Source organism: Zootermopsis nevadensis, unplaced genomic scaffold (assembly GCF_977971745.1).
Source record: "Zootermopsis nevadensis isolate Lab colony 2312 unplaced genomic scaffold, Znev_1.0 Znev_ptg000024l, whole genome shotgun sequence".
Classification (NCBI taxonomy): domain Eukaryota; kingdom Metazoa; phylum Arthropoda; class Insecta; order Blattodea; family Termopsidae; genus Zootermopsis; species Zootermopsis nevadensis.
This window is the reverse complement of record NW_028259156.1, coordinates 16,062,352-16,088,058: the sequence shown is the minus strand read 5'-3', so window position 1 is coordinate 16,088,058 and position 25,707 is coordinate 16,062,352. Positions and strand designations below refer to the sequence as shown.

Here is a 25,707-nt window from a genome sequence, read left to right as displayed (position 1 = left end):
TACTTCTAGACGAATGAAACAGTTTGCCAGTTGTCAGAGGTGAAAGCATTATCTGAAATGAAAAACAGCATTAACCTTTACGTTTTGTATTAACTTTCATACATTTTGATTTGTCAAAAAAAAACCTGTTTTATACATTTATAAAGATGCTAGTTCTGTTGGTAACATTTGAATTGTTCTTACACGTGCACTTACTGGGATCCATGAACAAGATGCAGTAATATCAACGTACATATTGTTTTAGACGTTTGACTACAGTTATAATCCCTTCGAGGAGTTGTAATTCAGATGGAGGAAAGATGAAGTTAACAGACAGACTTTATGGAAGTTTGGAAATCTTTAGCTTCTGACTTGTTGGTAACTCAGGGTTGTGTCTTTGATATTGGCAGGTTCGAACGGTTTTGTTCGAGTCTGTCATCAAATCATACATGAACTCTGGTATTCAAGCTTGATAGTCTTCGGCTTGTGTAGTAGTAATTAGACCCTGAATGAATGACCTTCGGTCGAAACAAGTTTTGCATCTATTAATATGCTAGCACATCTCCGCTGTAGACTTCATACATGTCTTTCAGACATTTTATATTTTTGCTTGGCTCTGTCGATACAGACATTTAATTTCACAGCCTGTGTGAAGTAGCAGTTAAAATGAAAGACTAAAGATTTGCTTCCTTGTACTTTAACTTAAGAAGGATGTAGGAGCAGCGTGAAAGCTTGTGCTTCTAATGACGGAACATTCCAGTTGTAGGTAGGATTTGAGGTTCTCACGGCGGTGAGTACTAAGATGGCTGTCGTCTGGGTTGTAGCTCCGAAAAGTCTGGATTTACCAACGTTTCAGAGGTTCTTGCTGCCTTCATCATTATAGCACCGAATCAGCTGCACACCAAAGCAGCGAATAACCAAATCTTCAGTTTTAAATTGCTCTTTTGGATAATAAAATAAGCCTGTATGTCTAATTTCTGTAGCTGCATTTTGTCATTGCCCTGTTGCTTAGTTGAAATTCCGAAGGAATTGGAGATACTTAGTGCACGTATGAAGCACTTGAACACGTTTTAGTCTGGCTTAGACTGGTTAATTTCGTCATGGTTACGTGTTGAAGCAGACATCGTGTTCTCTTGTTTAACATTTTATTTGCTGTTGCACGTTTCGGCGAAGTTTGTTAAACAGATGAAGTTCACAGCACGCTTTTTTTTTAAACTGAAGTGAGGTTTTCTGATCTTGTCGACGAGTTCCCTAACACATGTAAAAACGATGTAATACCCGTTTTAACATTCGTAAAACCAGGCGCGTTTCGGTATTATAGGGCAGTATTTATTGTCATACATGAACCAAAACTATCTAGAATAACAGCAAATCCAGATACCAGCTCAAGTTGAATTTCATAATCAGACGCTGTTGTCTTTGGGGAATACTAAAATTATTTTGTGACGTGCGTGCTGGTTTTGTATAATATGTATTGTGTGCGGTAATAAGTCACTCCTCTGTAAGGGTTTCGATTTCTGAAGTCCAGCCATTAAAAATTTTGTCGGTGAGTCGTACAATTTCCACAGGCAACCTGGAAGTGACGGTTGCGTTCAACTTAATAAGTGAACGCACTGTATTTCGATGTCTGATGACATTTCACAGCCGAACGGGCTTGCATCTCGCGGCAGTGTTAACGTAATATTTCAACACAGCCCACAAACAAGAACATGTGATTGGATAGGCGGTTTCAGATGTGTAATAGAACATTTTTTGCGACAACCTGACTCGTCTGATTTTCCGAGATTATTTTAATTCTTCCAGCTGTCTAACCAGAGTAAAACGTAAGTGTTGTTACATGGGCGCATTTGTACACTAAGAATGAAATAGGTCACGTTGTCAAACCTGCTTTATTTTGTTTTTTATTTTACTTGCTGTGAATGAAAACTTGTTGGATTCTGGAAGCCGGCAGGTGTACTTGATGTCAAGGACAGTGAAGGATTCATATGGAGAGCCCAGGTCCAATATTTTTGCATTACAAATACGGTGCAGCTCAGTATTTGCAGATTATGTAAACCCCTTGTTCTCGTCTGTCCAACTCTCACATGAGCCGCCTTTGAGGATCCAACGTCATCAAGGATGCAAACAGTGGCCGCAAGTCATGTTTTGCGAGATACATGGTAAAAGAAATATGATCAAGACAGGTTTTCGCAATGCTTTAAGAGCCTGCGTTTTTCGCTTTACGTCAGTAGCGGGAGACTCGTAGATAGGCTCATGAATACTTGAAGGCCATTGCCGGCAGAATTTTGCAGTGATGGCTGTCTTCTGGGTTGTCAGGCCATGTAGTTTAGCAGGTTCACCAACGTTTCAAAAGTCCTTGCTGCCGCCGTAGCCAGGCTGTTACGATGGAGGCAGCAGTGACCTCTGAAAAGTCTACCAAACTACACGGAGCTACAACCTGGAAGACAGTCCTATTTGTACTCACTGCCACGAGAACCCAAAATCCCACTGAGAGGTAGCATGTTTAGAATCTGGGACAATTTTTTTATTTTGTGATTTTTCTTGGTTAATAATTTATAATTTCGTATAATTTGTCCCCAGTTTTTAGATGCATATACGCTGCAAATATCTGGAAATACAAATGTGTGGTAAGTGGTTACCCAGAAACTCCCTACTTATATTGTCTGTTTATAGTTGACTTCAAGCAGATTTGGCACCAGTGTAATTGGCATACAAAAATTCTGTATTGGAAAGTATTCACTCGTCTGCAAATTGTATCTATCGCCTCAGATGAACTTGTTGTTCTGGACCACCAGACAAGTTTTCCTCTGTGAAAATTATTAAATTTTCTTCCCCCCACCCCCAGTCAGTACTTAAATTATTGCTGACTTGAAATTCAATACAGATCTATGTTTTTGAGGACAGCTGCTCTCATCTTCAGATAGTAGAAGCCAAAGCCATTGGACACAATCTTTAGCCAACATTCTATTCAGCTGACAGTATTTATTGTAGAACCTCCACACCAAATTTCACCAAAATTGTAACTCAACCTCCGATCATGCATACGTCGTTACATAGACCATTTATTTTAAGGCCTCGGTGATTAAAGAATTGCAGTGGAACATCTGCATGTATTACAATATTCTTGAAGTTGCTTTTGTGATTAGCATTTTGTCTTGCTTGGTTATCCAGGCTCTTTTTTAATTATAATTAAGAGTTAAAAAAGAAAACATTTTTCTGTCATTTTATGTCTTGTGTTGTAAGTACTTGCTACATTTTTAAATACAGATTAATAATGATTGATGCACATTTTGTATGTTGGCTGGAAATAGCAACACTAAAGTGTGGCTCTTTACGCATTGACGCAGGTTGATATGTGCAGGATGTCTGCCATCGCGATTTAATTTGAAATGACTGGTAGGCCTAGGATGGAATTTAGTTAACATTGGATTCAGGATCAATTTTTTAGCTGTTATGTGACTTGCGTGTGAATATGTTCTCTACTTATGCAAGGTGATTTTAGTGTTTTTGCTTATGGCCACATAATCTTTTCTTATTTGGAATGTGATTGATGTGGTTTATGTATTATTCTGCATTAATTTTTTTTCTCTTTTGATGCTTGCAATTCTGTTCGCTCTTGTGGAAGACAAGTCTTACCAAAATATGGGTGAGTGACAGTATATGCTGAAGTACACAGCTGTTTTGGCCATTATATTGGGCTGCTTTATGGTCCAGTAATGAGATCTGGCAATTATGTAACTGGTCTGAGTTTGTGTGCAGCAGTCAGCAAGACTATTGTTTACTGTGTTGGATTGTGTGACAGCACAATTCGTCAGTTTTGTGCCAGTCATTGGGAAGGTCCTGATGTTTTAAAAATTAGTGACTTGTCATGAGACTTGACTTTTCCAATATGGTACGAAGAGAAACACCAAAAGCCTTCACTCGAAACACACTAGCTTCTAAGACTGGGAAACTGCAAATGTCAAAATTTGAAGTTAAAACCATTCTCATTTGCTTCTTTATATAAAAGGAATATCCTGTGTATGAGTTTGTTTCCTTTGAACAGATTATTCTACCATCACCATTTAGTATGTTTAAGGTAGTGCAGTTGATAGAAAGTGTTTGGTCGGACAAATGGATTTTGCATCGTGACCTCACACAGCACTTTCGGTAAAGTGATTTTTGCCGAGAAAATTGAGAAGTGTTGTATTAAACATCATACTTAGCAAATTCAATCTCAGATGCCTTCTTATCTTCACAAAACTCCTTGAAATGGTCTCTTTTTAAATAACTGGAAGATATTCATTGCAGTGGAATGGCTGGAAGGAGATTTGGAAAGTGATTTCCAGATATGGCAGAAATGCTGTAATGTTGATGTTTTGTCAAAACCAGTCCAGTTTTGTAATCATCAGGTCTTGTAAATAACATTTTGTGTTTTAGTATTCAGAGATTGGTTGAGTATTTTTGTCTGCTGTACCGTCATTTATGGTAGTTTTAATAAGTTCTCAGTTCTGTCACCGTTATTGTACTAAAGTTTTTAAATATGTCATTACGTAATATTGTGCGTGTGGACATAATTGATGTTTGTTTCTTAATTATTTGAGTCACTTCCTTGTATTTCCTTCAGTCAGTTTTACGTTCCTGTTACACTGGTGAAAATAAGTGCATGTGGGCATGAAGGAATTTTTACAATTTGACATAAGAATTAAGGTTTCTTGTGCTTCTAAACATTGTCAAGTGAATGGCATGTCCATTGGCTCTGTAGTTGTGGTTTCTTAGTTTCAGTGGGTACTTAACGCATCATTTGTAATTAGTTACAGCAGGTGAATCTAAGCGGGTGTGATTTTTATTTTTGGGAGGCAGAGCTCACCAGCAAATGCACGATACTTATTAACCATATTTTGAAGGTTTAATAAGGTTCATTTCTGCTTCATCTGCCTCAAGAGCATATATTAGATCACTCATGTTCCATACACTATTATAATTGTAAACCATTTCTCAGCAGATTGCTTCGTAATTTGCGACTGTATGTTCACTCACTTTACTCCACTTTTAAAGGTTATCAATACTTATTCTTCCATTTTAATTATTTTAATAATGTTACAACTGTGCTGTGTTGTATTCTGTTTTTGCCATTGATGGAAGTTAACTTTGCTGTACTGCTGCCACAGAAGATGAAAAGAAAACTGTGTGAATGTAATCGGCCTCTCTACCTCCATCCTTTAGACCAGTGGTATTCAACCTTTTATGTTTGTGTACCCCTAGATATAATTTCTCTTCAACTTTGTACCCCCAAAGTTGTTGGTGTATAATTCAAGTTATATGTAGTATATAAAAAAACAGGAGTAGAAAGGGTTAAACCATAAGGTCGGTTATAATTCATAATGATGAGTAGTAATAATAGTACTAAAGCTTAATTGTTAAATGTCTTTGTTGTGGTTACAACTTGCGTACATTATTTTCTAAATGTTGCATTCTTCAGGTGATGAGCCAGGATGTAAAGAAGGAAAACCCCCTTCAGTTCAAGTTCCGCGCCAAATTCTACCCAGAAGATGTTGCCGAGGAGCTGATTCAGGATATCACGCTCCGTCTTTTCTATTTGCAGGTAATGTGCTTGGCTTGTCCACTTGTGTTTCATCATGAATTGTCATGTTGTGATGCAAAAGTATTTCAGCTGTAAGTTAGAAAGGAAGTAGGGGTAGGAAATAATGATTATGGAACTTCCCAGGTAGTGGTCTGCATCCTGTGGTGTATGATATGTGAGGGGCTAAGTCAGTTATCGTCATCCTCTAGAAATTGACTGTTGCAGATCTGCATGTGTGCAGGGTGGAACATTGCTAGCCCATAAGATATCATGCAGCCTGTGTCTACAAGCATCTGCCACTGGACCTATCCTAAGGCAGCTGAGTCCACCTCATGCCCTCACGCTGTTTCTTCAAAATAAATTTTAGTATCAGTTGCACCCACTTCATTGCTGGTTTGTTGAAGTTCGGGATTGAACATCATGGTGAAGTGACTAACGCTCGTGCTTCAAATTTGGGACTTCCAGGTTAAAATCTGGGGCTGGAGCCCAGCTATCCTGGGTGGGTTGTGGTCTTCCTCAGTCCCTTCAGATATCCTAGTCTAGTAGCTAAAATTAGGCATCAGACTCTTTCTAATTCAGTAATTGTCCTGCAATTTGATGCTAGGTAATCTGAGCTATTGAAAGCATTGGTAAGTAAACCATAAATAAAATAGAAGTTTAGGAAAATTTACAGAAATGATTTGTGTTCAAAATCAGCTGAAATATAAAATGATTGTATGTACAGTTGCTCAGTCAGTATAATGACTAGCTACAGAATAATGCATGATTTGATTTGTTAAAGGGTAATATAAAAAATATTTTCTGTACTTAAGATAGGGTATTTGCCTGTTTGGCATGTTTATATTCTCATTTTTAAAAGGAGCATTGTGGGAAGATGATGGTTGAAAACTTTTTTTTCTGTTGATTACAGCAATGTCTGTTATTTCTAACAAGGGGAAGTTTAGTGACTTTAATTGTCTGAAAAAAAAAAGGAGCAGCATGATTTATTAATTTTGTAAGTAAAGGTCAGAAGAGTTAATTCATATTGAGTTAATAACTGTAATGATTTTATCATTTTCCTTCCCTTCCCATTCCATTCTCATTGTCTTCTCATGAGGTCATTACAGGGGTCAGTCCTCTTGATATTGCACAGTCGTCCTGATCACCATAAATTTCAGTTGGCATCAGGGTGAACTGAATTTATCACAAGACTGATTTAACCAATTTTGCATTCAGGTGAAGAACTCCATTTTGTCTGATGAGATATATTGCCCACCTGAGACATCTGTTCTTTTGGCATCATATGCTGTTCAGGCTCGTCATGGAGATTACATGAAGTCTCTCCATAGTTCTGGATTCCTTGCAAATGATCGCTTACTGCCTCAGAGGTGAGTCTTTTAAAGTAGACGTTCATATAGCTGGGATTTCAGTGGCTATTGTCGCATGACTTGCCGTATATAGTTTATTGGTTATTGTTCTGAATATAAAGTCATGCTACTCATGTCATTAAACATCCTTCGTAATAATGTGCGAAGCATTCTTCATTTTGCCAGTTTGTGTGTGTCAGAAGTTCGTAAATTAATAACGTTGCTAATTCTTACCTTTTTGTTTCTTTCTTTTCCAGAGTCATGGACCAACACAAGATGTCCCGAGATGAGTGGGAACAAAGTATCACCACCTGGTGGAATGAACATAAGGGAATGCTGAGGTTTGTGATGATTTCTAATGAATTTGATGTGATTGTCAACATTGGTGTTATGTCACTAGCAACCTCTCTCTGGGTGAGGCCACATTCAGCATGTGAAAAGGGAATGAAGGGTTACATTTTAATTGCCAATACATGCTCATTAAAATACGGTACACAGTGTTTTTATTCAAGTGGCATCACAACAAAGGAAGTTGGTATTCTGAATTTATTTAATTTTGACTGAAGGAAAACTGCATGTAAATTTGTAATGTATAGTTTGTATATGTCATCCATGGGCATAATGATTTACACAGAATTTACAGCTCATACATTGGGCAGTGAATATGTTAAATTGAGCATACTTTGTGATTCAGGTATATGGAGTACATTAACTTCTAGTCTTTGAAATAGCCACTACTGAGGACTGTGAAATCTTTGTGTTGTTGTTTTCCAGGGAAGATTCCATGATGGAATACTTGAGAATTGCACAAGATCTGGAGATGTATGGTGTGAATTACTTCGAGATTCGCAACAAGAAAGGAACTGAACTGTGGCTTGGTGTGGATGCTCTAGGACTTAATATTTATGAAAAGGAAGATAAGTAAGAAGCATCTTGTAACTCTGTAGAACTTTCTAAATGTTGGGTGTTTATGTCTTGGGTTGAGACCACTTTATTTGTGGAGCATAATGTTAATTGACACTTGAAACTCATAATGAATTTGTGGGCAGGATAAAATTAGAGTTTAAGGCTTCATCATCAGGGCTTATAAAGTAGCAACGGTTACAGTTTTTAATTTTAATACATAATACGCTAGTCAGTAAAACAGTTATCTTGCTGCTGTGATGAGACAGTTTGTAGAACATGGCTGACACTACACCTCTCTACCATTTTGTCAGGTTTGTCTTACACAGGTGACACTCAGCAGATTGTTGCAGCATACCATAAAACAGGGAAGTATATTCAAAAGTTGGTCATATTTTGGCATATTTGTATATATTGAGCCAAAAATACTTTTAATTTTTTTTTTGCACTTGATGATGGGGAGAAGTGCAGAAAAATGTTTAATCTACACCATAACATGAGAGACCAGGCCTAAATTTTTTGTGTGAATGCCAAGTAAATGGTAAAATGTGTTTGAAAGATTTGTTCATTGTCTGCAATATAATGTGTTTTATTTACTGTGTTTCGGAACTTGTTCAAGCTAAGAAAAAGCCAAAAGAACAGGTAATATGAAGGAAACTGAAGTTGTAATCACTTCACATGAGAAACTATAATGACTGGTAAACATTGTAATGTAAGTAATTATATTGCCAGTAAGACTTTGTGTGGGACCTTGGAAAATTTAATTAGCATGTTGTAAAAGTAGTATAACGACCTTGACTACACTGCAACTACCCAGGTTAGTAATTAAATGTTTTGTTTCATTAACAGATTGACACCGAAGATTGGTTTCCCTTGGTCAGAAATACGGAACATCTCCTTTAATGACCGGAAATTCATCATTAAGCCCATTGATAAGAAAGCGCCAGATTTTGTATTCTTTGCACCACGTGTACGCATCAACAAACGTATTTTAGCTCTGTGCATGGGTAATCATGAACTGTACATGCGTCGCCGCAAACCAGACACCATTGATGTCCAGCAAATGAAGGCCCAGGCACGTGAAGAGAAGACTGCAAAGCAACAACAGAGGTCAGGAAAATACATGCAAATGAATGGAAGTATAAAGCCCTATATTATTAGATGAGCAGTTGTTTATTGTTTTGGAAAGATTGCGGATCAATTCTTTGTTCTTGCTACATGTGTGTGTTCATTTGTACTTTAGGTCTTGTTATTTCACAATAGAATCCTGTATTATCCCAACAGACTTCATGTGAGGTCCTTACATTCTCTAAACCACTGTTTCTTAACTGCATACCACAGACCCTTACCCAGATTTATCTCATACATCTTGAAAAATATAATATGGACTAACCAAAACATGAACATACTACTGTTGTAAGCTATTGGGTTGTTCATTCCCATCTTCTGGCATCATGTGAAGTGTATATATGCAGAATTTAAGTGATTGACATCAGAGATCTAGAAGTAGTTATTTTACTCTTGCAGGGAAAAACTGCAGCTTGAGATTGCAGCAAGAGAACGTGCAGAGAAGAAGCAACAGGAATATGAGGAACGGCTTCGCACCATGCAAGAGGAAATGGAGAAGAGACAACAGGATCTTGCTGACGCTCAAGACATGATCAGGCGTCTTGAGGAGCAGCTCAAACTGTTGCAAGCAGCCAAGGAAGAGCTGGAGGCTCGACAGAATGAATTGCAGGTACATAACATGAAAGACTGGAACAAATGGACTAAAGCCATTCAGCTTCCATTTCTTAAATTAAGAATCATGGTGTAGTCAGTGACTCCACCATAAATCATCCTTTTCAAGGGTTGTTTGGAATAATAAATTTTAATTTATTGTTTGTGCATGTAATTAGTATTGTGGACAAACATGAAAACAGATTTTGTAATCTTTAGTGTGGTTAATATATAATGGACAGGATCAAATAACAACAGCCTTTGGGTCTTTAACCTTTTACATTCCAACATCAAATGGAAATTGAGTTTAAAACCAACACTGTACAGTGTCATTGAACTGTAAACAAATCATGCCAGTTGTTGTTGACTTGTAAGTTTGCAAGTACATAGTAGTTAACGTCTTACACAGTGAGGAGAGGTCTTGCAGTTCCAACTTAACGTTAACAGTGTGATGACTCGGAATGAAGCTAGAAGGCAGTTGTTTCAGTGATGGTAGTTATTTTTTTTATATGAGCAAGATGAAAAGACAATAGGGAACGAGCAGGCATGGGTACAAATAGTGCTTGTGGAAGGATAGAGAAGGCTTTGCTATATGGTAACCCACCTGAGTGGGTAAACATCACTGAATGATTACGGAAAGGAAGGAGGAGTTAATGTAAAGTTTGGCCTAGACGGTGATTATGGGAGCTGTCTTGCTGAAAACTTCATTATTGAGATGCTTCAGCATGGGCAAAGATGTTAGGTACTTTTGTCTTCTGATACTTTTCACATGAATCATAATTGAATAGAGTTGCAGAAGTTTATAATTATTGCAGTCCATGATGGAGCGCCTGGAGGAGAGTAAGAACATGGAAGCTGTTGAGCGAGCCAAGCTGGAGGAAGAAATCAGAGCTAAACAAGATGAGGTGGTGAGGATCCAGACTGAAGTGGAGCAGAAGGATGAGGAGACGAGACGTCTTCAGGTATAATGCGTTAACATAATAAAGCATAAGAGTGATGAGTACCTTATCAATTAACATTGCTTTATCAATTATGTATGCAATTTGCTCCTGAAAGTTGCAATTTTTTCAAGTTTTAAGGTGTGGGTTTTGTTACAATAGGAAGAAGTTGAAGAGGCAAGACGGAAGCAAGACGAGGTGAAGCAGGCACTTCTTGCGGCCACTACAACACCGCAACATCACCATGTCCAAGAAAATGAACAGGATGAAGATGATGAGGTGTTAAATGGGGATGTAAGCCGGGACTTAGCAACGGATGACAATATTATTGACCCCATAGAGGAGAGACGAACATTAGCTGAACGCAATGAACGTCTTCATGACCAGCTCAAGGTAAAACCTCAGTTGATATAAGAACTTTGGGGCGGCAAACAAAAGTCTTTCGTGTCCTCTTTCCCTCTTTTTGCTGAAGATGAAAGCAGAATTTGGCTTCCAAAATGTGATTTTATTTATGATTTAGCCAATGCATATTGCCCAAGGAAATAATTTTACACAATTATGTCTGTTCTGAAGTAAGCCCATTGTGCCATGGTACATTGAATTTTGGTACATTATACCCATTCACTGCACTTTCTGACATACAGATAAGAACCTCAAAATACCAAATTGATTAATCAGTTTTACTTATTTTAAGGAAATGAGTTAAAGGAAATATCTCCATGTGAGGTTGTTGTGTACATAAGTGCATTGTGTGTATGGAGCCCAAAGAAGTCTGTTACTAGTTACAGTTTGCAACTTGTTTTGCCAAAAGTATGACCCAAAATGTGTTGCCACTGTCCTGGGTGAAACTTAGAATATGTACAATGTTATCACTAAGCCAAATTGCTCAATGACATGGAGTCAAGTCATTTCACTTGTCTGTTAAATGTATTTGGTTTTCAGGTGTTACTGTCTGTAACAGTAAATACTTGTAAGACTAGAGTAAACATTCTGCATAATCATCTTTGTTTACAATCCTTATCTTGAAAGACCTTGAACAGGAAATGAACTAATCATACATTTAAAGGCAAGCTTACAAGATTTCACTTTTGAATTGTGATGTGTAAGTCAATATATGAGATGTTGCCACATAAGTCATGTTTTGTTGTTGAGCAAATTAGCTCAGCAGTGGTACATTCATCTTAGGTTCGGTAAGAGGACTGGTTGTTTAGACTTTTGGTATTTGAATTTTTTCTTCAGTCCCTCTGTAGTGCCCTAAAATATTCTGTCTTATTTCTTTCCCATTTATTGGTTACAGTCATTCTGACATCTTGTAGGTTCAAAACTATGTACAAACGATTCAGCATAATTGAAGAAGCAACGGTTGATCCATTAAATGTTACGCATGTATATCTTCTAGTTTCAAGCAGGGTTTTGTTGTTTAAGTTCTTGACCCAATTAAAAAGTGGAAACATCTTGAGAAGAGAATTTATGTGCATGTAAAATCGTATGTTGATGTTTCTGTGTTTTTTAAAAGTTCATTTTGGAAGTAAAATTATAACGTACAGTATCCCTGCTAATATTTAATCTTAAAATAAAAACATCAGTCCTGCGCTGTAGCCGCACGGTCTGAGGCATCATGCTTCTGACCGGTGATACGGAATGCGCACTGGTTTGAGTCTCGGGGAAAGAAATTTCTCATGAGATTTTTGACCAGTGTATGGGACCGGTGCCAACCCAGCATCATGAGGAAATTGGGGAGCTACGATGGTTAGCGTAATCCGGTCATGAGAACTAGCAATGGCTGGGGGTTTGTCGTGCTTACCACACATCACCCTATATCCGGTTGGATGATCGTTCACCTTTGCTTAGGCATGTGAACATGAGGCCAGCAGCCAGTTGGTCGGCTTTGGCTCTCAGAGGGCTGTTACGCCACGGATTATTATTTATATAAACATCATGTTTGTATTTCAGGCTCTGAAGCAAGACTTGGCTCAGTCTCGTGATGAAACAAAGGAGACAGCAATGGACAAGATTCATAGGGAAAATGTTCGTCAGGGTCGCGACAAGTACAAGACCTTGCGCGAAATTCGTAAAGGCAATACCAAGCGTCGTGTGGATCAGTTTGAAAACATGTAACCAGTTGGAAGGGCATGGTTTATTGATAGCTGCATCAGAGTCAGCAGAGCCAAGCTACAGGCACTGATTGGAACTGCAACACACACACACATCCAAATTTTATTGATGTGTTACCTTCGTGATTATTTCTGATGTAACAGATCATTAAAATTGAACTTATCAGTGAGATTGATGTTGCTGAAAATTAATTTAGTAAGGAAATGATTCACATGTATGGTAATTGTTGAAAAGCAAGAAATTTCGTAGTAAGGGTGATAGTGTGCTCTTTTTGTCTGGGCTTCCTAATTGTCATCATGAAAAAGAGAAATGTAAATACTTTGCTATATTTTTTGTGGGCAGTGTTGATGGCAATATTTATTTCACAAAACTGGGAACCACATGGGATTAGGATTACTGTTATGCTGGCAACTCTTGTGTTTCTTGTTATTGGTGCAACAGTTACCATGCATTTGAAACTTCTGATGGAGAATCATTTTCGTTTTCTGCAACAAATGATGTTGACTTGATAACTTACTATTCAGCAATCATCCGGCCTAAGATATCATTTAACCTGGAAAGTGGCCATGGTGTATCATGCACTTTTCAGCGAATATTTGGGAGAAATGGACATATCTTATATTAAAAATTGTTGCCTTGGTATGTTTGCCCTTCCCTCACCCCGAGCCCCTCACCCCCCCCCCCCCCACACACACACACACAGGATGATTGAAGCAGGAATTAATATTATGAAAAAGACTTTTTAAAGGTATACTGATAGTATTGTTAATGAAAATGCAGGTTGTCTGATTATTTCAGATGTTTGTAAATTATTTTTCAATGCAATAATTTTTATAATCAACTGCTGTCTCTAGTAACAGTCAAGTCTGATGCCAAGCTTTACAACTTTTAATATTAATTGCAATCTTCTGTTGAATACTTACACTTGAAATTCACTTAACGAGCCTTGGCATGTTATTTGAACACACATAGAAACTAAATAAATTTACGTTCAGTTGCATAAAATCTGGGATTAGGCCCCCTCGTGCATTCATTTTTAGAGTGTATTTGTTCATGCCAAATAACTTCAGTAAGTCAAGTCTTTTGCCAGTTAAAAGAGAAGTAATAATTTATATGGAGCTCAGAAAGGGAGAGGTTTATTCACTTAAAAATATATATAATTTTGATTCCATTAGGAAGTTTTCTTGGACTGCAGTTGTGTAGTAGTAATTCATTTAAACATACTCATTTTCATATGCTAAATATAAGGTATTGTTTTGTCTTCTCTGTTGTAGCATTCCATTTCTTTATTTTCCAGGTTCAAAGGTCAGTCTTAGAATTTTTATGAAGCTCAAAGCTGTATTTGGTGACCACGTGTTAACCCACTGACAATAGCACTAGTTTTATATGTGCTATATGCCTTGTCTCTTGTTACAGCAATACAGCTTTGAATTTCTACTTGACTGCTAGTTTCTAAACTTTGTATGTGTAACCTAAATTTTTATGTAAACTGATGTCTGCTTTACACCTGTCACATTGAATACTTTCATTTTTTGTTTGGATGGCTGAAAATCTATGGTCGATCTTATGTGCAGTGCCATTTTACAGAATTCTTCCAAACCTTAATCTCTTCACTGTCACTTAAGTCATGTTACTAATATTGTACTGATTGGTGCTTTAAGATTTGTGTTGTATATAGTTCTACAATTGTTGGTGCGCAAACGCAAGTCCTGTGTTCCTCTCCAATTTCCATTCTTTGACATTAACAGTGGAATAGTAGGCTCTCATTTGTTGACTGCAGTAGTTGATAATTCAATGCGTAAGCCACTGGTAGAGAAATGTCTTTAAAATATTCAATTATTAACCAAGTTGCCTTTTGAAGAAGAGTAATGGAAAGTTGGTGAATGGAGATTGAAGCTTTGTTGAAGCTTGTAAGACACTTTTCCTATACTGGAAAAATGATTACATCAAGCACTTGTACTTCTCTTGTTCCTGTTAGAAGAAAAATATTGTTAACATGAAGCTAATTTTTTATATCAGCTTGAACAGTTAATTAAGTACTAAATAATATTAAAAATAGTTATTGGAAATTTTGGTTTACTTCTTAATAAGTATAATAAGAAAACTTCTGATATTTTTTTTCTGGTATGGGATATATAGTATGTATATGTAGTCCTACAAAAATAATTGAATCCCAGCTTGTAAGATTTAAAGTAAGTTGATATTCCTTAACAGGCCATTTGTACTATTTTGAAGAGACATAGGGAGTACTCAGATTTGGATATTCTGTAAAGCAGCAGATTTGGACTGAAAGTGCAAAAAAATGAGACAGAAGATATTAGTTTTTTAAGTACTTTCTGTATAGCCGTAGGGATATTCAAAACAAGTAATAAAATCATTTCAATTTGTTTTTTTTCTCTCTCTGTCCATCAGCAGCTGAATTGGTTTTGCAGGTTAAATTTTATATAGGATCATGCCATGCTAAATCACAGCCCTTAGCACAAAGACTGCAACCTTTCCTTAAGATCAGCACGTCTGTTGACCCTTCAGTTATCTTAGTGTAGTCCTGCTCATTATTTCCACAGACATATCCTTAGTTACTTTTATAAAATGGTTGCAACTACATGTTTCTGTGGATGAGTAGCACGTTAAAAATATGGAACATATGCCAGTACTTCATTCTAGTTGGCTTTCTTTGGGTACTAACTGTATTGACTGCCTCTTTACCAAATACTGGTGAAAGTTCATGCAAGAATGTAAGAAATATCCTTGCCAAGAAAGAAATGCATCTTATTTTCTCAACACAACTATTTGGTAACAGACTTGGATTGACCATCTTGTGATAATAGCATGGCAACATAATTTTAATGTTTGTGTATGCGAAACATGATTCATTACGGTGCCATACTTTTAAATTATCATTTTCTTTCATGTTCTGTGCCTTAAGGCTGTTTAAGGTCCAGGCATATAGCGTGTGCCCATAATTTTGATTTACTGTTGCTTGTAACAGCTTTGGGTCTGTGACTTTGGTCCCTGTATTCTAGCTCAGTTTTTTTCCTTGCACTGTTCTGTTATTAGTTTCTGAGTGACTGAAACCATTTTCTTTGGGACTCTAACCCATGACAGTTTTCAGGGTTGTGGCCTTTGTTACTGTAATCTACTTGCCCAAAATAACTGGCCTTGGTGCTGTTCTATAGAAGTGTGTTATGGGACAGTTGTCCTAGGTGGGTATTTGAGGTGAAGAATGAGTGAAAAATTGTAAAAGTAATGGTTTTAATTTTGATACACAGACTAGTAATTTTTTAATTGTGAAGTTCATATTCGTTCAATTGTTTGGAAGAGGCAGACTCCAATACTGCATTAGAAGATTGATTATTTTCCATGCCAGAGTATGATTGTATGTACTGCATTTTCTTAACAGGAGAGTGCTTTGGAAATCTTTAGGGAAACTAATGTCAGGTGCTGATCTTCAAGTTAAGTATAATCACGCTTTAAAGATAACGTGATTTCGTGGAAGGGAAGGGATGATAAGTTTGCTACCTGAAGCAGCAGTAGTTCTGGAACTGTTTTTGTGTGTTTGTTTGTTTAAGGTCCCTGCTGGATAGATTTTCGTAACAAGATTTATGGGATGCTGTGAATTAAGGTTGGTTGGTGTTGGTAGTTTCATTCATCAATGCTGTTTGCTAGTTTCTATTGGGCATAGCGGAAATGTGAGGTTACGAAATTCATGTTCGCCTAACTAAAATAATTCAAAACTATGAAGATCCAATGTAACTGCACAAAATTGCTTGTATTTGAAACTACTTTATTATGGAAAGTCTCATGAGACATCCGTAAGTAAATGGATAAAAAGCAGATCTTTGGAGAAACGTAGTCTGAAGGTTCTGAGGTGAAGTCAAAATATTTGTGCACGGCAGGTCTTTCACGGGGTTACTTATTTGGGTCGTGTGTGAAGACCTTAATGAACCTTTTGGTTTTATACAAACGGACTGTAATCAGTAGCAATTGTCAACCAAAGACGGAATACAAATGTTACTGTGTTGAAGCGGGTTAGTGCAATCTACTTCTTACAAAAAACTGCGATCTGTATGTGTATTTATTTGGTATTTAAATCAGCCTGAAACATGTAAACTATACACGACAGCTAGAAACTTTTCAACCTGGAAATGAGTTATGTTGGTAGGACTGTTGGAAGTGTTCTTTCGGCAATGTTTAGGATATACCGACTGAAGTGATTGACGCCGACTAGTGTGTACCTTAATTAAACATTTTTAGTACTGATTACTGGTAGCAAAATAGGCCAAAGAAATACATATGGCAGATGATGACTGGAAGAAGAGAGTGGGGATTAAAATAAATTTTAGCCCAGAAAGTTCTGAGGATGAAGGGTAAGACGAGTTACTCTTTAATACTGACAAGTTATGTCAGCTCTTACGCTGTATATTCCTTTATATAAACAAGTTCATTGCTTTATTACTGATGTTGGAAGTGTCACTGCACTTGGTTTTATCAATTCAGTTTTCAGCATTGTATGGGGTATGTGAAAAGAATGTTTCGAATTGAATTTCTTTTTTCACAAATCAAGAATTTATTTTAGGGTGAACAAGAATGTTGATCATGCCAACGGAAATCATTTGTCGCCCCACTGCTTTGACAGCATTGAAGGAAGTTTTGATGGCGAATACCCCAGTGATGATATATTGAAAGAATTCGGTGATTATGGATCCACCCCACCGCGAACACGCATATCTCGTCGACAGAGAGAAAGGAGACAGCGAGAAAAAGAGGAATTATGGTAAGGTTCTAAAATGTTTCTTTGTAGAAATTTCTTTCCTTATATCTTGGACGATGTTTTATTCGCCCAGCTAAAGTGCAAAACTCGGTCCTGCGATATGAGTCAATGATGTGTTTGAAAACCGGTTTTCGAATTCGGAATTTGAAGCCTTTACATTTAACTTTTTTTACACAGTTACTTATTTTATGTTTTACTAATAATGAAAACCTCATTATTTATTACCTTTCATGTAAAAATCTACTAACTCATTGCACTTCTACACAGGCAGTCAAGTATAAAATTTGGACTAGCTTTACATTGTTTTAATTTACAATTTCGTTTGGGCTTTTTGTTTAGGCAGTTTGAGAATTTGAGGGAGTGATAGCTGCCAGTAAATTTTCCAGAACTTACTGTTACTTGCCTTATTCTGTTTCATATATTTGCTTTTTGTTTATTTTCCATTTTCTGTCAAATTAATAAAGCGCCTAATTACTTTTCTTGTGTTCTGCAGTAACACAAAGAGTGTACCAAAGTTGATCCAAGCCAAAACAAGGCGACGAAATACAATGGACAGTTTGTATTTTACTGAACTCATGGAAAGATCAGAAAACAACACACAGCAGGAAACTGGTGAGTATTATGCTCAAATGGGAACTGGGAAGGGGCTTCTTCCCCCTCTCCCCAACATTTTGTATATGCAAAATTTATGAAGCGTGACAGACACATACTGGGGTGTGCACATACAGATACATTTATTCTTGTGAAATATTTTTTTTTGTGTATTCATTACACAAAGAATATAGAATTAATGTATAATGTGAAGGTTATGTTTTATCTGCCCATCTATATGTTTCACCTGAAACTACTAACCAGACTTAGATGAAATTTGGTATTAAGGGGTCTACTCTGAATGTTGAGTGAATATAATTTTGGTTTGTGTCAGTCATTGATACATGACAAATTATTAAACTCGTTAAGATCTACCATTTTTATTTTAATTTTTTTTAATGTGGTGAATAATGAAATGCAGCATTTCTGACTCTGCAGTGCTTGTACTGTGATTAGCTTCCAATATATACATAAATCATGTTTGTGTAAATATATGCAATAAAAGCACATTCAGTGAGGTATGCAGCAAAGAATATCAGATTTGAGTTTTTCATGATGGTAGCAGTGGTGATGATGATGATCTGGGTTCTGGCACTGTGTGTGCTGGTAAGTAGATGCCATTGTTTTAGAGAAGCATACTGTCTCCATCTTGATGGCTGATGTGACAATGCTGGGAATCAAAGGGATTATATAGAATGGCAGAAATAACACAAAGAGTGTGTTTGAAAAAATGTACTCCGTAGGATTACACCTTTGTACTCTTGTCTGTCTTCAGTAATGTGTACTCCTTAGTGGTGGTGTACGTAGAGTGTTTATTCTTCCTTACTGATAAAAATATCTGAATTCCACTTACATAAATATAATTACAAAAATTTCAGACCAGCTTTCACGGCCAGAATCAAACAAACGCAACAAGCGGACACTGAAGTTATTACGAGGATCAGAACGTGATCTGAAGTTGGATATTTCTGGTGTGGAACACCCTACACATAATATGGAAAATGGAGGTGAAAACAGAGCTGAGAGTCTGCCTGCTGTACCACCACAACCAGCCATAAAGGTAATAACACTATTTAGAAGTACAATTTATGGATTCAACTCCCTTCTTGAAATGTTATAAACAAATCAGGTATTAAGTATTTTAGGAGACAGTCATTGTCACCTATTGCATGAGAAACAAGTGTACAGTCATGCTTCATTAAATGAGTGTTTACTGTTTAAATGTGCACAGTGTATAATATAAATCAGATAGGTATTTTTCATGACAAAATTTGGTTTCAAAGGAACATTTTATGATGGCAGAACCAGTGTGTATGTTGACATCATACTTATATTTTGAATACTGATATTCATCTTCTAGGATGTAATGCTATAAGAAGCTGTTGGTAGATACCGTTGTTTTGGAGGAGCGTATTGTAACCCTGAAGAAGGAGACACAGTGTTCCTCCAAGGTATCTACCAACGAGTCCATGAAGGATTACGACCCGTAAGACCATAATTTACATCTTCACTACTACGAGAACCTAAAATCTCGTATTGTATTTTTAATCTATGAAATGTGATTTAGTCCCTATTAATTGATTTTTCACAGCATCCCCCGAAATGAAATCCTAGTTACATCACTTAGTCGTGCATTGATTAAACTTCAGTATAAGTCTGAACATTAAATTTAACAAAGTTGGATTTTATTCTAGATTTGTTATTCTGCAAATTTATGGTGGTTGTAGAATCTAACAAACCTGGATAGAGATTTAGTATGTCAGTATGTTGTAATTATGTAGCATGTAATGAAACGTGTTGTGTGTGGTAGAAAATATTGTATCGCTGAATTTACAAAATTTGATATCCAGTTATAAGACAGACGTAATCAGAGTACTGTAGATTTTGTAGAAATGCATCTAAAAAGACGTGATCACTGTTTGTTCCAGAACGTCTTAGTGTTAATGACAATTTTGTTTCCGTCTCCAGATTTTAAATTGATGCCTTAATTCTGGGTGTTGGTATGTCGTGATTATGTAATTTATTGTATTGCTGTACCCCTATTTGAAGGATGTATGAAATCGTATTTCACCCGTAACTCTTTTCTCCAAAGGAGTTACTCTTATGAGTTGATTTTTGTCTGTGTGTGTGTAGAACAGCCAGTAATTAGTGTATTCTGTTACATTTTTCCCCCAAAGTCCATTTTTTGTATTGTTTTCACATACCAATATGTGAGAAGCGTGTTTGTATTTGCATTAGAATGAGTATGTTCTAATTTTTATAATGTATAATTTTTATTTTTCTCTTATTATAAGAGACCTTGTTATGTATTCTGTCAGATGAAGATTTTGTGATCTTATCTTGTAGTAGTAGTGGTAATTTGTATTTGTATTTGTCTGTTTTCTTTAACATTTGCTGGGATAAACGACTTGGTATCAAGATGATGGTTTTGTTATGTAGGTGGAGACATGTAATCGATTCTTCAGCCTCACATCAAAACTTGTTGCCTGCAATGTATTGAAAAAGAAATCAGAGCTGAAAAATAAACCTGCTGACTGTCCGGATGAACGAGTAGACTTCTACAACATGTTTTCTAAACTCATCCGCATGGGCAGTAGTGATAAACAGAATGATAAAAATCCAAGAAGACATGTGAGTCAAATTGTGTATTGTTTTATTATTATGTTATTAGGTAATATTATTATTATTATTTGGTTTTATTTTAGAGAGAAGATTTTGCTGCACTGAGGCTCACTCGGTGTTTGCATTTTGGAAGAATTTCAGGTTCTTTGGGTAACTTTTGAAGTCAATTTAAGGTATGATATCAGATAATGAGTTGTTTTGGAGTTGCATTTAGTGTATTTCTTTGTAATTACAGTTTAAAATTTGTAGAAAAAGGCTCAAAATGGTAAGTACTGAAAGTGACTTTGACTTTGTTTTCTTTGTAATTCCCGTCATGTAAGCACATTTTGGTAGTCTTTTCTCTGTGAAATATTTTGAAATACATTTAAAACAGCTTTATATTTTATTCCAATGTCTAATGGGCTTTTAGTATACAAATATAGAATTGCGGTGCTTGCAACTCCAAGAAAGTTTTGCAAGTATAATTAAAATTGGTCATTTATTTTGAATTACATATTTTTGTGGAGAGAATGATCAATATGCTTTCAAGTGTATTGTCTGTCTATAAATTTAGAGGTGTTATGTTGGCCTCAAAAGTACTTCTTTAGAGCACTAAACTTGTTTCAAAATTATTCTCTAACTAGTACTGTAAGTTTAACTGAGTTCATTTGCTTCTCAGTTGAGCCGGGAAGAGCATCTTTGGCAAAATGAGTTGAAGGACCTGATCTGGTTAGAACTGCAAGCATGGCACGCTGACAGAACACCCACCGAGCAAGATGAGTATGTTTGCAAGGCTAGACAGAACGTGGCAGATTTACTGAATGACATTATGAGCTACAGGTACATTCAGAATTTAGGTTATGCTGGTTTTAAGTTTATGAGCTGAAAAATGTTATTCTGTTCTTATGTTTATGTTCTTTCAATTTTTATTCTGTGTATTTTTTAAGATTTGAGCGGAAAGAGGTATCGACAGTGGAAGGTGACTTGAGGCAGTTACCTGCACCAGTTTCCACTCAGTCAAGTGATAGCGGTGTTAGTGGTGATGGGAAAGAGGACTTTTGTGAACCATGTAGTATATCAGACAATAACAGCAAAAAATGTGTGTGTGCCGGCTGTCTCTCCATGTACTGCCATAGCTGTGTGGATATTCAGAACCAAGCATTAAAGGATGTGGAGAAGTTACTTCAAAGACTGGAGGCCGCTGAAGCCCTGTATCCATCGAGCAAAGCGTTTGCAGCTCAGCATCCTCTTTACAAATGTTCGCTGTTTGTCGGGAGGGTTAAGGTAAGTATTTATGAAAATAAAGAAGTGAAGAGTGACACTCCTCAGTACTTTCCCATATACTACAATGGTAGAGGGAATGTTCTGCCCTTATGTTAAAGAAAGGACTACAGTAATTCCCAGGGAAGTGGAGAAACTGCATTAGTAATTGGATGTCTTACTGTTTTTGTACTGTCAGAAAACAAGAATTTTTGGGAAGAACTTATGTCTTCTGCTTTCCTTCAAGTGTTTTGGTCGGTATGCTAAGGCTGGCAAGGCAGTACATTACTAATAACACTATTTAGTTGTTCATTTCTATTCTAGTTCACACTGTTACAAATTCCAATCATGTTTAAGTTTTTAGCTGCAACCTCAGTTTTTTCAGTTGACGACTTGAATTAATATTTTTTTGCAGAATTTGTAGGTATGTTATCCAAAACCACATCGTGTTAACTGAGAAGACTGCAGTCCACATTTCCACTGCCATGTAATTCTCATACCTGACAAGATGTCTCTTGTTTCATGCAGGCAATGTGCTTATGGTACAACATGACAAAACATCACCGCCTTAAAATGCTGATCATCGGGAAGCTTATGTATCTTCATCAACCAAAGAATTATAGTTGGCCTCAAGTGGGACCCTTAAATGAGGATGATCCAAATGTGTCATCTGGTGTTGGAACAGACATAAGTGATGATAATTATTACCAAGATTTTCGTCACACTTCTAGGTAAGTGGTGACACAGAAGAACAGCAATTGTACTTTCATTTCAAATTGTTATCTTCTGAGCTGTGACACTATGTAGTTTTGTAGCCAGTTACCAATATTTTAGAGATGTTTCAGTTTGTTTTGCATACTAATTAATTATCTTTTAGGTATATACTTATTTACAGACTTTAATTCCATTGGGAAGCACTTTAATAAATGTGATCGTGATAGTTTGATGGTTTGATACTAGTTTGTATTCCTCCTCAGTCTGTTTGTACGTATTTCTGTTTTGCAGAAGTGGTTCGGTTGAAGGGAAACCATTCCGACTTCACAACAGAACTGTCCAGTTTGATGTGGACAGCAGTAGTCCATCAGATTCAAATAATTCAAATTTCTCACATGGTACAACTACCACCTCATCATCAGATGGAGGACTAGAACCTACAGAATGTCAAGTGTATTTTTACAGTGCATCAATGATTGCAAGCATGGGCTCAACATTTTGTTCCTACAAGGAGTCAACATACCCTTATAGGTAAGGTAGAACAAAGTTATAAAATTGCTGTACAGCTGAAGATATAGCCCTTACTACTCGGAACAAATTTTTTAGATCGGTAAAAATGAGAAAAAGTGAACATGTGATTTGATGTCCGCTGTTATGTTTGTCTCTCATCATTAATAAGTAAGGTGTTAATTTCAAGTCTGAACTTGGGTATTTTCTGAATTAACATTTTGGAAAATCACTTACCAGTTTTTGTCATGTCTGTTCTTCTATTTGATAACAGCACCCTGAGTATCAAACTGTGATATTAAGTCAGATCCATTAAATTTTCCCTCTTATCAATATATGACAACTTGATTTACAATAACTTATGATTATGCAACCAATAAACAATCATACATTTTTAATTTAGCACTCAAGGGTGTATTTGTCCACTGTTGTTTTGGTATCTTCATTTTCATATGAACAGTATTGACATCTTCACTCATGTGACAACCTCATATTTCAGATTTACATGATTTTATTGAAGAAGTTATTTTTTATGCAGGAAATACATGGAAGAAGTTCTGAAAACAAGAGGCTTGAGGAAAGCAATAAATTTCTTAGAAAAGCTACACCATTATGTGCTCCGAAAGGCAATGATTACTTTGGCAAAACCAGCTGAATCTGCTTACGTTGTCATAAATAATAATGACACTGCAGAAAAGGCAAGTGCATGTAATACAGATCTGACAGACTTTGGAAAAAGGCAGTGATCTAGGTACATAGTACAATAAAAAGGTGGCATAGAAGTGTTGAAGGAAATAAAATTTCTATTGCTTGAAAATTGTGAACCTTGGTAGCATATTAAGGCATTTCATTACTGCCAGTTTTAATGTAACAGAAATTCCAGTTTTATGAATAATGTCTATCTTACTGTTTTATACTAATATGACAATAACTGAAGCCATGATTAATATAATTTTGCCTTTAAACTCCTCTCTCAAGATGTCTTCAGACTGGCACAAGTAATATCCAGCACAAAGATTGTAGTACAGGTACTAAACTTTGTCATATGACAGTAGGGGATTTAAAGCCGTGTACTATGGTCCTGCTGGCTGGGCTCTAACGCCATGTTTAATGGTTCTCTGATGCACAGACTGCTGAATTTCCATATGCCTCTTAAGGTTGTGTAATCCTCATTCCCATCAAAACTAGGAACCTTAAACAAAATATAAGTGAAAGATACAAAGTATGTATATAGGAAAAGAGAATGGTAAAGGTCATCCATGTGGTGAACTTCAGTTAAGTTTTCATAGTTTAAGGCCATTCTTCCCTTTTTCTCTCCAATGTAACATCTTTAATCTGTTTTAATGGTGACTGGTCCACTAATTAGAATCTTAATTTCTAATTATGACTTTTTAATTTATTTTTCAAAGAGTGATGCTTTATCATCACAACAGGAGATCACTCTCGCGGAGACTGTTGAACATTCTGAAGATGACGAGGAAGAGGAATTACGCCGTTATGGCTTTTGGAGCTGTGAAGCACAGTCTCTTGGTCTGCCCTCATATCGGGCAGCTTTTTTGTTTCTGTCACGTATACCACTTGAGATGATTCATGAGTTCCTTCGTATGCGCCTTGAACAGAAACCAAATCAGCCATCAGTATTGAGTATCCGTCAGGTAAGCATGACATTCATTTGTGTCAGGGTTTTCAGTCAACCAATAAAATTGTGTCTTTATGGAGGCTGTATAATCAAATGAAAGAGATCAGGGTAACTCTGCATTGTGTCTGTTTTATAGGTAATCTTATTACTGTCATGTGTTGATCGTATATATCCATGTTTTCTTGCAGTTGATGAGGGAGTTGAAGGAAGGACTCCGAATTGCTGTGCTACACCGACAGAGGTATCTGACTTTGATCCATACAGTTCTATGGGACAAGGAAAAAGAAACGCTAGAATTATATGAATCAGTAGTGTCTGAATTTGATCAGAGTATGAAAGCTGTCCTTAAGGTAAGACATCAAGTCTGTTGTTGTTTTTTCCCTTCTTCTTCTTCTTCTTCTTCTTCTTGTGTAGCAGAAGTTTTGGTTCCTTGTGTGTGTGTAATTTTACAAAGTAAATGGAAAGTAATACATTGGATAGATACTAATATGACCCATGGTACAGGATCTTCCTAGAAGAGTTTAGTTTTGATGCTGATCAAGAAATTTCCTTTTTTATGGAAGCCAGTGGTTCACTGTTACGGTTGCTAAAGCCAGCCATTGGATCCTGTTGTGAGCTAGGTGAATTTAGCTCACATTTTCACACCCCTTTCATGTTCTAAGGTCTATCTTAATATTATCTTCCCATCTTTATTTAGGTATTCAAAATAGTCACTTCCACTGAGGTTTTTCAGCCAAAATGTTGTGTGCATTTCTCATTTCTGTCATTTGTGCTATATGGTTCCCAATCCTATCCATCTTGATTGAATCACCCTCATAATATTAGGTGAAGCTTTTTTTTATGGGGTGTCATTACATTGCTATTTCATCTCTCCTTAGTCCAAATATTTCCTTCAGCACTTTATTATCATAAACCCTCATTCTGTATTCTTCCTTTAGAAAGAAAGACCAAATTTCATTCCCTTATAAAACAAGAAAAACATTATAGTTGTATAAAGACACTGATATTCTGATTCAAAAAAGTGAATAGGATAAGTCTGTATCGCAGTTTAAAAAATTACA

The 25,707-nt window shown here is 36.5% G+C and overlaps 2 protein-coding genes across 5 annotated transcripts in view; both read left to right on the top strand.

Annotated features, from left to right (window-relative positions):
- Moe (moesin) overlaps positions 1 to 14,950 on the top strand; it is a 46,509-nt gene extending 31,559 nt beyond the window's left edge. For both annotated transcript variants that reach the window (XM_087355217.1, XM_087355216.1), the window contains 9 exons: positions 5,441 to 5,563; positions 6,758 to 6,909; positions 7,146 to 7,229; positions 7,663 to 7,809; positions 8,641 to 8,901; positions 9,319 to 9,529; positions 10,326 to 10,472; positions 10,611 to 10,841; positions 12,402 to 14,950. In XM_087355217.1, the coding sequence (XP_087211343.1) occupies positions 5,441 to 5,563; positions 6,758 to 6,909; positions 7,146 to 7,229; positions 7,663 to 7,809; positions 8,641 to 8,901; positions 9,319 to 9,529; positions 10,326 to 10,472; positions 10,611 to 10,841; positions 12,402 to 12,566 (1,521 nt within the window). In that variant the 3' untranslated portion in view covers positions 12,567 to 14,950. The remainder of the gene's footprint in view (positions 1 to 5,440; positions 5,564 to 6,757; positions 6,910 to 7,145; positions 7,230 to 7,662; positions 7,810 to 8,640; positions 8,902 to 9,318; positions 9,530 to 10,325; positions 10,473 to 10,610; positions 10,842 to 12,401) is intronic.
- Positions 14,951 to 15,092: 142 nt separating this feature from the next.
- Positions 15,093 to 25,707, top strand: part of Mekk1 (mitogen-activated protein kinase kinase kinase 4) — a 34,351-nt gene continuing 23,736 nt past the window's right edge. Inside the window, exons 1-12 of one of the 3 annotated variants that reach the window (XM_087355215.1) lie at positions 15,093 to 16,185; positions 17,140 to 17,337; positions 17,828 to 17,946; positions 18,804 to 18,985; positions 20,365 to 20,556; positions 21,206 to 21,366; positions 21,474 to 21,810; positions 22,315 to 22,517; positions 22,792 to 23,031; positions 23,546 to 23,705; positions 24,417 to 24,662; positions 24,835 to 24,996. In XM_087355215.1, coding sequence (XP_087211341.1) covers positions 16,166 to 16,185; positions 17,140 to 17,337; positions 17,828 to 17,946; positions 18,804 to 18,985; positions 20,365 to 20,556; positions 21,206 to 21,366; positions 21,474 to 21,810; positions 22,315 to 22,517; positions 22,792 to 23,031; positions 23,546 to 23,705; positions 24,417 to 24,662; positions 24,835 to 24,996 — 2,220 coding nt within the window. In that variant the 5' untranslated portion in view covers positions 15,093 to 16,165. Of the gene's footprint in view, positions 16,186 to 16,700; positions 16,931 to 17,139; positions 17,338 to 17,827; positions 17,947 to 18,803; positions 18,986 to 20,364; positions 20,557 to 21,205; positions 21,367 to 21,473; positions 21,811 to 22,314; positions 22,518 to 22,791; positions 23,032 to 23,545; positions 23,706 to 24,416; positions 24,663 to 24,834; positions 24,997 to 25,707 lie in introns of those variants that run through there. The other 2 variants (XM_087355214.1, XM_087355213.1) reach the window with 2 other exon arrangements.